This window comes from Phalacrocorax carbo, chromosome Z, assembly GCF_963921805.1.
Source record: "Phalacrocorax carbo chromosome Z, bPhaCar2.1, whole genome shotgun sequence".
Classification (NCBI taxonomy): Eukaryota; Metazoa; Chordata; class Aves; order Suliformes; family Phalacrocoracidae; genus Phalacrocorax; species Phalacrocorax carbo.
This window is the reverse complement of record NC_087548.1, coordinates 38,301,880-38,315,248: the sequence shown is the minus strand read 5'-3', so window position 1 is coordinate 38,315,248 and position 13,369 is coordinate 38,301,880. Positions and strand designations below refer to the sequence as shown.

Here is a 13,369-nt window from a genome sequence, read left to right as displayed (position 1 = left end):
TAAACAGTACAAAGAAAAACATCATCATTTGAATGCCTGTTAAAGATCTCAATAAAATTACTCTATGTAACTGGGCAAGATGTTGTTTATTCCTTTTGATGGTATCCTCCAGGCAATAGATGAAAACAATATATGTTGAAATATTGCTGGCTTACTGCAGTTGTCCAGTCATGGCATCAGTGCAGGACATTTCTGAATTACTTTATCTGCTTGGAGACGGGGAAATTCTACAGACTAAACTATTTTATACTATTCCCTTTAAAAGTCAAAAAACAACAGTTCAAAGATTAACAGATCTAATAAAAACTTGGAAGCGCACAGCTTTTGTACATAATCATGACAAAGTTTGGTTTTATTCTAGAAAGAGAATACAGTCAAAATAGATTGAAAGTGAGCTGTAAACTTCAGTACTTGCCCATTGATATAAAATTCAGACACTCTGGATCACATAATTTTTATTGTCATGACAGATGTTTTACTCTTTTTTATTTGGGTAACACTGTAAATTGAAACAGTGCTTCCAAATTCATTAAAAAACAGCCCTCTGCTAAGAAGCTGACAATACAATTTGGGTAGGTGATAAAGAAGCAGACATGGTTAAAGAAAAATTATAGAATGGAACCCAGTAGTGGAAAATTCCTTACAAGAAACGCTTTTGAAGGAAAAAGGAATTTAAAGGGACAGGAAAGAGTGCAAATGAAACCAAGCAATAGATGGCGTCTTAGATACTGTTCAATGTGGAACAGCATATCTATACCACATTATATAGTATTTGAAGAGTAATTGCACTCCAAATTTAAAGTGTTCCTGATAAAAGCCAAATCTGACTGCTTTGAGAGAAAAGTGCACAATCTGATTAATCTGGAGAAAATCACACATGAATCTGGGAGAAGGTATAGTTTGTGGTTAAAATACAGGAATCTGAAATCAGAGACTGAATCAAACAAAACTGGTATTTAAGTAGTAAAAGGCAGTATTGGAAGGGAAGAACAAGGCCAGGAGCAGGGAGAGAAGAGCATAGACAGAAAAAGAAGAGTAGGAGGAAGAAGAGTAGGAAGAACAGGGAACTGCTTGAGCAAGTCCGGTGGAGAGCTGCCAAGATGATCAGGGGACTGGAGCATCTCCTGTGTGAGGAAAAGCTGAGAGACTTGGGTTTGTTCAACCTGCAGAAGGGAAGACTGAGGGGCGGGTGTCAAGGGGATGGGACTGGACTCTTTACAGTGGGGCCCAACAACAGGAAAATGGGCAACGGGCACAAGCTGGAACACAGAAAGTTCCACCTAAACATGAGAAAAAACTTCTTTACTGTGAGGGTGACAGAGCAGTGGAACAGGTTGCCCAGGGAGGTTGTTGAGTCACCTTCCCTGGAGACATTCAAACCCCGCCTGGATGCGGTCCTGTGTACCCTGCTCTAGGTGTGCCTGCTCAAGCAGGAGGATTGGACAAAATGATATCCAGAGGTGTCTTCCAAACCCTACCATTCTGTGATTCTGTGAATAAAGATTAGAAGAAAACAAATATGTTATTTTTAATAGGACTTGAGAATAAGTTATATATTGTAACCATAAGAACTGAACCTTTCATCTGCTGTTGAACTACTCCCATTGAACTACTCCCACTTGGATGCTTCTTTGCAGCCTTTGCATTTTGTATCCATATGTTACATATGCTACATTCCAAAGTACTAAGTGGGCACACGGTTACTCCTGCTTTACCCCTGGAATTTATTTTATGCAGAAAGATTGTTCAGACTAGCTTTCTGCCCAGTCTTGGAGCAGAGCAAGATAATTTGAATATCGATTTGGTCTGGCAAGTCTCTTGAGAGAATCATCAGAGCATGCAGTAAAGCAAGAGATGTCTCTTGTCCTGTGTTTGTCTACATGCAAGTGGCAAACCAGCAGGTGAAGTAGCCCCCTTCAGCCATCACCACAAATGCAGAAGTTCAGGTAAAGTGAGGGCAGCCGACTGTGCCAACATCATTAAGGGGAAAAGCAGTGATCTTCTGGCAGACAGCCAAAGAGGTTGCAAGGAAATGGGGATTAAAAACCCATATGCTTGCTCAGCCTGGGTATTTTGACTGGCATGGAAGAGAAACAACAAGTTCATCCCCTAGGAAGAGAGGACAAGACAGTCAGCAAAGCAGCCAAAGGGTTATTTGGCATTTCAAAGAAGGGGATGAATGGGCAGTGTAATGGCCCAGTAAATTCAACTGGAGGTCAGAGCCAGGAATCCTGATTGACGATTGCAACTTTCTCTTTGGTTTACTCTGTGGCTGGAGGCAGGTTCTTCCACCATTTTGTCTCCTTGTCTTCACACCAGCAAAATGTGAATGGTGATATTCATGGTTTTTGCAGGTATTTTCTGCTGCTTAATTCAGTAACACTTTTGAAAAATGCAAAGGCACCTGGAAACATTAAACACTTTTAACCCCCTTGTTTGTACATTAAAAAACCTCAAGGACATTAGAAAGCCCAGTGCATTCAATGTACAGATGGCAATTTTAGACTGTAATTAATTTCATAAAGCCAGCATTTCCATGCAATACACAGAACAAAAGCATTAAGCCTGCCCTCTGTGTTCCTTGGAACTGGTCCCTGAAGTCAGAGAGAGACAGATACTTGCAGACACAAGGGAAAGACCATGAGAGAGACTTTATACTATGTACATATATACAGTGCCTAATAATATGATCTTGCTTTAGTAACAGCAAATGACCACTCTTAAATCCTCTGGATTGTGTATGACAGTACAGGGCAGTAAACTGGAGTAAAAGGAGGACAATTATGATTTAATAGTAATCTGATGTCAGTTTGCACCCAGGATGGCTAACAGTTCTTCAGTGTGCTTACATTTGGGAGGAGAGGGATGGACTATGTCAAGGTGGAGTGAATGTATTTATACTCCTTACAAATTGTAGAGTGCCAAAACATGAGGCTGAAGTTGGGACATGAGGCAGAGGGACAGGGAGTGAGGTGGAGCGTGCTCGTGTGGCCACTGTTGCTATGATACAAGTTTCTTTTTAAAATATTTTCCTTCCTCCCACCCTTTGCTTTATCCCTTCCCTGCACCGCCTCTTTTTTTGGGTTTTTTTTTGTTTTTGTTTTTGTCTATTACTCTGTCTAAGCCTGGAGGAGCTGGAGGAAAGCAGTGCCAATGAGAGGTTCATTGAACTCACTTCACAGGGGAGGGTCTGCGTGTAGGTTAGAGAGTTGCTAGTGGGGCATACAAATACCTGAGAGTCATGTCTCATTGCCATAGCAAGCCAGATTATTTCACATGAGCTGGATGCATTCATATCAAGCAAGAGGCTTTCAGTTTTAACGTACCCTAAACTTTCTGCACCACATTGGACTTGATTACTCTAAAAGCTGTAGCCCAGGCTGTTCTCAATCTAACTATCTACAACTCATCAGACACCTTAAACTGCAAGTTTTTTGGGCTGTTTTTTGCTTACAGTTTCTTATCTGCTGCTCATCTCCTGCTGATATTGCACAAAACCTCCCAAAAGCCTTCTTTTGTAGATAGAAATTAATCTGGATTAGTTTCCAGACATTCTGTCAAGAAATTATACAGCACATAAGCTCCAAAAAGCAAGTTTTGTTTCCATGACTGTTTCTGTACAGGCATTTATCTGCTTTTATCCACATATGGTTTGTTTTTCTGAAAAAAAAAAATTCAAGTAATTCAAATGTACATTTCAAATGAGTGTGCTTAACAGCCAGGAATAGTTGCTTTGTTTTACACATGGCTTCTAGTGGTTCAGTGTGGCTGGACACTTCCTTTTCTATCGCTTAGCATGAAGAGTAATCTGAAAGAGAAATAAGCAGGTCTAGCAATTTTCATTTAATTTGGCATTTCTTTTTATATTACTTTCTTTCTAAATGAAGAGTGTAATAAATGTTCATTTGCTATTCAAATCAATATGCTCATGTGCTCATTTAAATGGTAATGTTAATTTAAGTAGGATAATATCTCAAACCCACACTGCTCACTAATCTGCAACATTCAACATCTTTATCCCCTCTTCTCTCCCCAGCACTGCAGTGACAACACCCACCATTGCCAATCAGATATGAATATAGTAGGTGCTTGGAAGAGAGGTTACACTGGAAAGAACGTTGTGGTCACCATCCTGGATGATGGCATCGAAAGAAACCATCCAGACTTGATGCAAAATTATGTGAGTGTCCACAGGAGTCCAAATTTGCTGCTTTATTATTACCCTGAATAAATTTGCTGCTCCTGGAATGACAGAGGGAGGGACGAGGGAAGGAGAAAGAATCACATGAGGGTTTCCTCTAATGTTAACACCAGTGGGAGGAAGGAAGGCAGCTTTTGGTATTCTGTATTGTTTCAGTGAAGACTCTCTTCAGTCTGAATGTATTTAATATCTGTATGCCTTTTGTAGCTAAGTCCTGAATTTCTGAAGGACTGGAACTAATCATTGGATGTTTTTTCTCTTTTCTGTAAATATTGTACTTAATATACTTCACACTTTCAGAAATGAAATACAATGCTTTTCCATTAAGGCATGCAGCTGAAGTCCATTTTTGGCCAATACATTTAGCTAGCAAGACAGTAGCTTTACTCAAATACTAATTATAGGCATATCCTTCTATGTATTTATTTTTAAAGCTATTTGTCTTACTGCTAGAAATAATACTAAAGGAAAAGGAGATTACTTTTTACTATTTACTCAGTTAAAAACAGGTGTAGAATATTTTGGGGCCTTCCTAGTAAATCTCACTTAATTCTGGTGAGTCCCCTCACAATTTGTGAAAGAGCTTTGTTTTTTTCTGTGCCCTGTTTCACGTCGCCTCTGGAGGTTTCTGTTTGCTTGTGGTTCATCATATTTAAATGATTGGTTTAATATACCTTGGAAGGATTTTATAATGTAAGGAGGAGCTGCTTCTCTAGTGGGTGACTTCTAATGTTAGCGTCAGAGTTTGAAGCTGTTCAGATCATCAGGGCCATGGTTTGCTGGAGTGATTAGTCCTGTGCTTTGGTAGTAGACATTACCTGAAAGCACATGACCTTGAGGACCTTATAATTTCACTGAAATAAAGTGTGCAAAGTGTACATTCACACGAAGTAAGAAAACAAACAAATATTTTTGGATTGGGCCAGACCAGCACAATGCATGCATGTACCTTCAGTCCCATTGCAGATGTAGATCGTGTAAAAAAGTCCTGAACACAGGCTTTTTGCCAGCAAGCATATAATCTTGACAGAGATGAAGGTGACAAAAACGTCTTTAACAACCCATCAAAAGCTGCAATTGTGTCCACAGTGTAAAGCAGTTTATTTTAAATTAGCCATACTTACATCAGTATCCTTCCCCATGCTGCACATGGAACTCAGCTTTGAAATACATGAGGAGGACTGCACAAACATAATTTGCCCCATTTGTCAATGTATGCTTGATCCTAATGCACGCCACATCTTTCATTTTAATCTCTTAATTTATTTAAACAAACCGAATATAATTTTACCTCCTCAATGAATGACCCAGATTGTATCATAATTCACCTCATCCCAGTACTGTCCTTCCACTGAATTTAAAGCAGATATTTATTCCCTTACCACCTACTCTCTCCCTTTCCCCATGCCAACAAGGAATTTCCCCAAAGCAGTACGCATTGCTTGTTTGATGACAAATGCCTTCTATATGTCAGATTATTGCTGGTGTGGCTGCAAATAGGAATATTTGAGGTGAATGTGGTAACTGGTTTTGAAAGAAGAGATTAAAAAGAGCTTCTTGCATGCTACCGCATCAATCAATGGGAGCTATACAAACCAGCAGCTATTTACTCTATGAACTATTTTCAGCTGTAAGAATCCTGGTAAATGTAAAATATGGAACAAAAGTATGGACATATCTTGCAAATATTTGAAACAGTTACACTCCCAGGGAAATTGGAATGAAGATTATGTTGCATTTCAAGCTGTATCTTTATAACAATATTTTTAAGAATATTATATCAATCATTTAAACTATGATGCAAATTTCAATCATTGAATCTTGAAAAAATTTAGCAAAATCCCAATTTTGAGAATGAACTCTCTTAAATTCCAAGTTTCTTAGAAGAAATGTAGTCTTCTGGTTTAATGAAATACCACTTTCTATTTCCTCTGTGACACAGGAACTACGCTTTTTCAGAGAATTTGTTATCCTCAATTATTCAAAAATAAAATAAAATATATAAATTGAGTAATTATTAAATATGTATTCCTTTCCTAAACCATGCAATCATCATAAAACTGCAGGAATGTTAGTTAACCTGATTGCTGTCTTGTAGGAACCTGCTGAAGAATGTATAGGCCACGTGAGTCAATGGCTAGCTGATGAGAAACTGGTTTTCTTTCTCTTGTTGGCTACAGGATTCACAGGCCAGTTTTGATGTCAATGGAAATGATTTTGACCCTATGCCTCGATATGATGCCAGCAACGAGAACAAGTAAGGCACTATGATATTCATGACATTTGCAATCTAGTTTGTCAAGTAGACAGTACCAGTTCTTCTATGAAAGTCTAGGAAACTTGAATCCTAATAAAGCAACATGATTTGTGTTTAAATCTTTTGTGAAATATGTATTTATTTCTCTTCCATGCACAGTGCATGACACTTACTCTTTGAAAGCATTTGGAGCCATCCAAAAACAGAAAAAATTAGTTTGAGAGCTCTGGGCATGTGAAATTAATGGCTTTCAGTCCCTTTGCTATGCAGAATATAGGAAGTGACTCTTACTTTTCTCAGATATCTCACTGAGTTGTTGGGGAAGTATTATGTGTGACATCTGGCTTGGCTTCCATCTCCCTTGAACTTTATAGATGTTGTGTATTGAAGAACTAAACAAGTTAATGGAGATTTTTTTTCCTCTAATAATGTCTTTTACAGTGATTAAGATTTTACATGTGGAGGTTTGATAGAAAACTAATAAACCCAGAAGTGATAATTCTGCTATATTACAATATCTGTGTCACATGACTGGTTGGATATATCATATCAATCATATCATATGAATGACGTATTTCTCCGTCAGAGCTCAGCTTCTTTATATTTGTCATTCCAACTCTGCTCTTTAGATGTGCTATAGTGAAGGCTTGGGGAGCAACTGAGAGGGACACCTCACTTCAGAAAGTAGTCCACTCTTCTGCCACCATGGGTGTTTGAAGGTAGTTATTTGTTGGTAACATTTTTTTAACTAAGTACTTGCCAGAAAGAAATACCTTTTTGTGGAACTGCATGAATTAGAGGAAAGATAATCCTACCAGCTGTCAACATGCTGACTTTCCATTTCGTTTTCTTGAGGCTTGTTTTTTAAAATTGTTTTGTACTGTGGGAAGCATTTAGTATTGTTTGCCAGCAGAAGAGAGGCTACATGAGGTGAAACTTCATCCTTTACACAACTGAAATTGTTTTGGGTTTGTTTTGTCTCTTCCCTGCAATCACACAAACTTTATCCAGAAAAATGCAGCAGGTGTGAGCTGGGAGTCAGCAGCAAAATTTAACATTGGTTTGACTGGATAAACCAATCGGAGCAACCTTGGATCACACTTTGATAGGAGAATCCTCTCCTGGTCAGCACCTTCTTCATAACAGCAGGGAACCATGTATGGACAGGCTGAAGAACAGGGCCTCATTATGCATAGCTGCTGGTTATATGTAGATCCACTTGTCTTACAGTGAACCTCAAGAAGCTGTCATAGCAACTTTCAGCCATAGGGTGAAACAGCTGTGAAAACTGAGGTGACTTCTTCCAAATACTTGCTTGGTCTATCAGCCTGATCCTGCCTGGTAGGCCAAGGCGAGAAATATGTAAGAAGTTAGCTCTTGGAAGCTATGTAAATAAGTGTACACACACAAACACATCTTAGTTGTGATGACCAGGAATACTGTTTAACATAAAAACATATTATGTTGGTATTAATTTGAATAATAATAATAGTTTATTTATTTGGGCTGGAATCTTGGCCTATGTTCTCATTCAGTTGTTCTTATTTGATGCTGTTTACATGCTGCCAAATATTTTTGTCTAGAAAGAAGTATGAGTAAGAGCTGTTTCTTTCCCTTCTGCCCATTAGGCATATCTTTCTAATCCTATTTTCAAACAGAAGCTCAGTTTAGGGAATCGTATCTGCCTCTTCTCCACTAGAAATCTCCTAAAGCAAGAGTACTGTGAGGCAATAAAAAGAGAAAATAAGTTAAACCCTTTTTTTTTGAAATGTGTAAACATTCTGCACATGCAGACTATTTTAAGTTTAAGGAAAAAGAAAACACTGATGTGGAACAAGTAGTAGATAGACCTGGTTGCTGCATTGCCTCAGTTAAGTTAGTGACAAGACAAAGTTTTCAGAGCTAGATGCTCATGCAGAAAATGCTAATACTATACTGAAGTTCTTAGGAGATACCCTCAAGACACACATTCATTGAAACAGAAGAATCAATAAAAGTCTGTAAATTCTTGCTCTTTCCAAAGCCTTCTGGTTTTTTCACAGGAGGAGGAACTTCATGTGCTGTTATCTCGGTTTTAGAGGTGTCCTTTCACTGATGTAGAAAGGTCAGAATCAGCAAATATGCTATAAATTTTTGGTGGCTAATAAGAGAAATCTTTTATTTGGCTTATGAGACATCTCAGGACTACTGGAAAGGTTTATAAACAAGCTAGTCGCTTGAAAACAGAGTCCAAACATAGGAACATAGGTTGTTTACAGCCCAGAGTATGTAGGCATTGCCACTCAGTGTGCTGCAACAACAAATTTGTATGACTGACCACTTCAGTATCATAAAAAGTAAGTATTAGAGCCCTTTACAAAGTGTTAGAAGAGCAAAACTACAGCTGCATAATCACCACAAAAGGGTGACCCAACTCCTACTTCATGTCTGCTCTTTCCTCCTTTCCCCAGCCTTTGTGCAGCTCTCCAGAGTGTATCATGCTGAAAACTGCACTGACAACAACAGCAACAACAAATTGCATTTTCAGCCAGGTCAGGCAGGTACCTCATTCAGCTCAGCCTGAGGTTGGAGGAGGGTTAGACAGGCACAAGTGGGGAAAATGAAGCATGGCCTGAACCTCTCACAGGCAATGCCAGTTTCAGTGAACTGCATGACAATGCCCCAAAAGCCTATGACTGTTGTCCACAAAACTGAGTGTGATGGACAGGCATTTGCCAGCAGTGGCCTCCAAGGAGCTTTGAGAAGAGATGTGACAGTCAGCCTGGCCCTCTGCAGATACTCAGCTCAGCTGCCAGTTTGCATCACAGGACATCCCTCTCTCCTGTTACTCATCACCCCCCATCCCCACACAAACTTCAGGAACACATCCTGGCTCATCCATGTGAAGATTCTCCGGTCCTTGGAGGTCAAGCACGGTGACGCTACACTTGGAGGCCTCCCAGTTTAGGTGCACTTTCAGGGATTCACCCTCTTTGGTGCTGCAAGGAGCGGTATACCTCCAACTATGAATGACAGATGAATCTTTTTCTTTTGCTGGGCACTGAAGTCATCGCTTACTTACAAAGCGTGTCCAGAAAAGGGAGGCTGCTTTCTGTTTTTTTGCTAGATAAAGTTTTATATGGGATATAAAACTGGACTGCTTTTCTTCTTTCCTAGGGGTGGGGGTTTTGAGTTTTTGTACCCTACCTCCCTAGTGAATACTTACTGCCCAACCCCTAAGGTCCTGCAGTGAGATGTGGTGGTGGGAGGGCAGATGCTGCACTGTACTGAGCTTCATTAGTGTTATCAGGAGTTACAGCACCAGTGTAAAGTCAGCTTTTGGACACAGATGATACATGAAACATGCTTTTGATGTAAGATTACCTGGCAGCCTAACCTCCACTTAGAGGCTCAGTATTTCCAATTAGCAGATACACTGAGCCTGGTAAGCAGGACCTAAGTCCCTTCAACTTCTGGGGCTATTGCCCTTCCTTCCCTAGTTCCCACTGTACTCAACAAGAATTAAATTACTACATAGGTACTGAAAAGCACTGGTTGTAGCCTGTCTATATTTTTACATGCCTAAAATACCTTCAGATATTGGGGCAGGAGTTCTGATTATCCATCATACATGGTCATTTGGCACTAGATACTCAAGTTGTGCCTAGAAGTTGAGGTAACCACAATCAGGGAACATTCTGAAAGCTATGCTTTGCAAAGACTTTGTAACATGCAAAATCAATTTGGTTGATTCCTGCTTCCTGCTATAGCAACTGGACAACATTGTGTAATGTTGATTTGTGTCTTCCAGTAAAGGTGGGATGTACAAATGCACCATTTTTCATGAAATTATCTAGTTTATTCTGCCTTATTTTATAAGCCAACCTTAAGGGATGGAATGATAAGGAGTAAAAAGAATTGCTGTAAAAATAAGCAGGTGACTTTGGGCAGCTTTGCACGCAGCTGTGAAATATCAGGGTACTGGGTCTGTTTTGCTAGCTTTTCACTTTTAATTAGTAGTGAAGGCTTTCTGTTGCCAAGGCTTATTGTTGAGGAAAAAGGAATGAGAAAAAGTTAACTGGGGATTTATGAAGTGACTGAAGATAGCCAGAGTGGCACTTCCCAGAATTATGTCTTTGAAGATTCACATTAAATCTTCTCTTCACTAAGGAGAGTAGGAGGGTAGGAAGAAACATTAGACTAAACTTGCAATGCTTGTAGTCAAAATCAGGGTGGGACAATAGTTTCTTTAACTACTATGGTATGTAGGAGTCCTGCCAGAAGTTTACTTTGGTTTCTACAAATTGGCAGCAAGTCACGAAGCTTGTAAATGGTACAGGCCTATATTAGAGCTTCCTTTTGCTTAGAGGCTGAAGACAGCAGTCAGCTGTGGATGAAGTCATTCCTGCTATGCAAAGCATCTTGTTTTGGTTTACTGCTGAATATTGCTGTTTTGGTCTTTTTCCGATATTCCACCATTATCTGTAGACATCTACGTTGAAATAACTAGGCATTATCAGTCACAGGTCCTTAGACAGTATGCAGATGGGATAGTATATAGTGTCAGAAATAAAATAGAAGTGTTCATAGTATTAAAACATTTTGCTATTTTGATCAAACAAAAATGAGTTTTTCTGCTTAATGAGAAATCTCTTGGGGGTGATATTTCTGAGCTTAGGTCTTATTCTGGTGACAGGTATTATTATAAAACAGAGGACCTTTTAAAGAAATTATTTTAAATAATACCAGTTGACTTTAATGCAGTTCTTACTAAACTTACATAAGAAAAGGTAAAAGTAATCTGTTGTTTCTGTTTTGGAGATATTGAGTCACTCTTTGGATGCCTCTTCAACATTTTTCGGTGATGCATCCCACTACATAAATAATCTATTTTAATAACCCTGTAAATTATTTTTTAATGAGTGTAAGATTTTTGGGAGACAACGATTTTTGCTGGTCAAAAATCGTAAGAAACACAAGGTACTTATGTCTTAACTTTGCAATATCTGAACAGCTTTATATCTTTGCTGACAACAGCAAAAAAAGTTAATGAGTCTTGGTCCTGTTTGATCCAACATTGTTTTTCTGTGGCATCCATTCTGATTCATTATTACTTTCCTTTGTCAGTCATATTAATGTAGATGCTCAAGAAAATGGCAAAGGCTTAATTTTCTTCCAAGAGTGACAAACTGCTAGTTTATATTGTCTGCTTATGTTGAAGACCTGTAGTATGTCCTGAGTCATTTAATCAGAATGGATACTAGATATTTGATAGGCAGATCAACTTCTGTTGCCTCCTGCATGGTCAATAAAGTGAAACTAAAAAGCTTCATTGATTGCCATGATGCTATTCAGAGCACGTATCTGAAGAACTGAGCACAGCCAAACACAGGGAGCCTGAACTGTCTCATTGCTGGCTTGAAAGGTCATCTCAGAAGGGCTCCCACTGAAGCAGTGTGATAGAAAGAGTGCTTAAAATTGCTTAAAATATCTGCCCAGATAGTTTATGAATTTTGATTGCCAGTATGCGCCTGTTGCTATTGAAGGGAAGATAAGCCATGCTGAGAAGCACTGCTGCACCATCTTGTGCTTTATCTTTTGTGTAAATATAATTCTGCTGTCAGATGGCTTGTCACAATGACAAAAAAAAAGACCTTGGCAAATATTTAGGCTAGTCACTATGTTTTTTTGCTTGTGTCTGCTCACGGCTTTCAAACAGGACTGAACTGCAGATCCCAAGGCTCATACCTGCAGGAAGGACCTGGGAAAGCCTGTGATTAAGCTGTGGAAGGAGGCTAGAGATCAGTTGGAGCAAGGTATCAGCTCTCAGGAAAAGGCTTTTTCCAGAGGGAGTCTCCATTGTGTCTGCTCTTTTTCTGACTTTTCATCTTGACTTTCTCCAGCCTCTGGAGGCTTAAAGCACAAAGGATTTAGTGATGGTGTAATGTGGCAAAGTGTGGTCTGTCCAATGCCAGCAAAGCATCTCTGATAAGTCTTCCTTAACAGAAAGGTAACTTAGAGAATTAACTTAATATGCGTATGTATTTCAGATCAATAGATCGAATGCTTACACTGAGTGTGGTATTGTTACTTCCAGGTACCAATGACTGAATGTCAGGTGTCTAGTGTTGTCTCAGTGTCATGGTAAATGTAATGGACTTTGGTTAGGATTGTTAGCAAACTGCAGATTTTGGACTGTTTTCTATGAACTGGTGAAATGTTTATTCATGAAAAATGTTTTGAATGAAAACGGTCAGAGGTCATTGGTATAGAAGCTGCAGTCAGGGATTGCAATCCTGATTTATTGCATTTTGGTTCTATTCTGATTTTAAACTTATGGCCATATCCTATGTGCTGCAGTTTTAGCAGATGTTAATAATGAAGTCAGGTTCAGTCTGTGTCAGCTTAGGGTGAGATTGCCACATTTTACAAGGAGCGGTGTTAGTGATTCATCAGCTAGCCTCAAAGTTAATTACAGTATAGTGTCCCAACCAAGTGCCTAGGGGCATGATGCAGCATGGAGATCATGAAATATTAGATCTGTGTTGCTTGACACTTGCGGTAATTAAAGGTCCCAGTGTAGAAGTGTAAAAATAAGGGAGATAAACATTGCAGAACTGTACTGTGCTGAAGTAGGATAATTATACAGATTCATTCCGAGCATATTTTTCTTCACTTTCTATTTTAACTGTTACTTAGAGTCCCTGTGTGCTATTACCCAATGAACATGCCTGTCCTTCAGGTGGCCACACGCCAGGGGTAGTCATCATACATCCTTTGTCTCTCTCAGGAAAGGACTGAAGGACTTGATGCATGAGTGTAAAATATTTTAGAGGAAAATTTTCGTTCCTTGAAAGAAAAATATTGTAGAAATGTGGAGCATGAATCCCCACCACACAGTGCATTTGATAATTTTTTAAAAAAATCTAAAC

General features: G+C 39.1%; 1 protein-coding gene across 2 annotated transcripts in view; it reads left to right on the top strand.

Annotated features, from left to right (window-relative positions):
* The window catches only part of LOC104048953 (proprotein convertase subtilisin/kexin type 5-like), a 198,447-nt gene that overhangs the window by 75,094 nt on the left and 109,984 nt on the right, over positions 1-13,369 (top strand). For both annotated transcript variants that reach the window (XM_064438917.1, XM_064438919.1), the window contains 2 exons: positions 4,037-4,180; positions 6,382-6,458. In XM_064438917.1, coding sequence (XP_064294987.1) covers positions 4,037-4,180; positions 6,382-6,458 — 221 coding nt within the window. The remainder of the gene's footprint in view (positions 1-4,036; positions 4,181-6,381; positions 6,459-13,369) is intronic.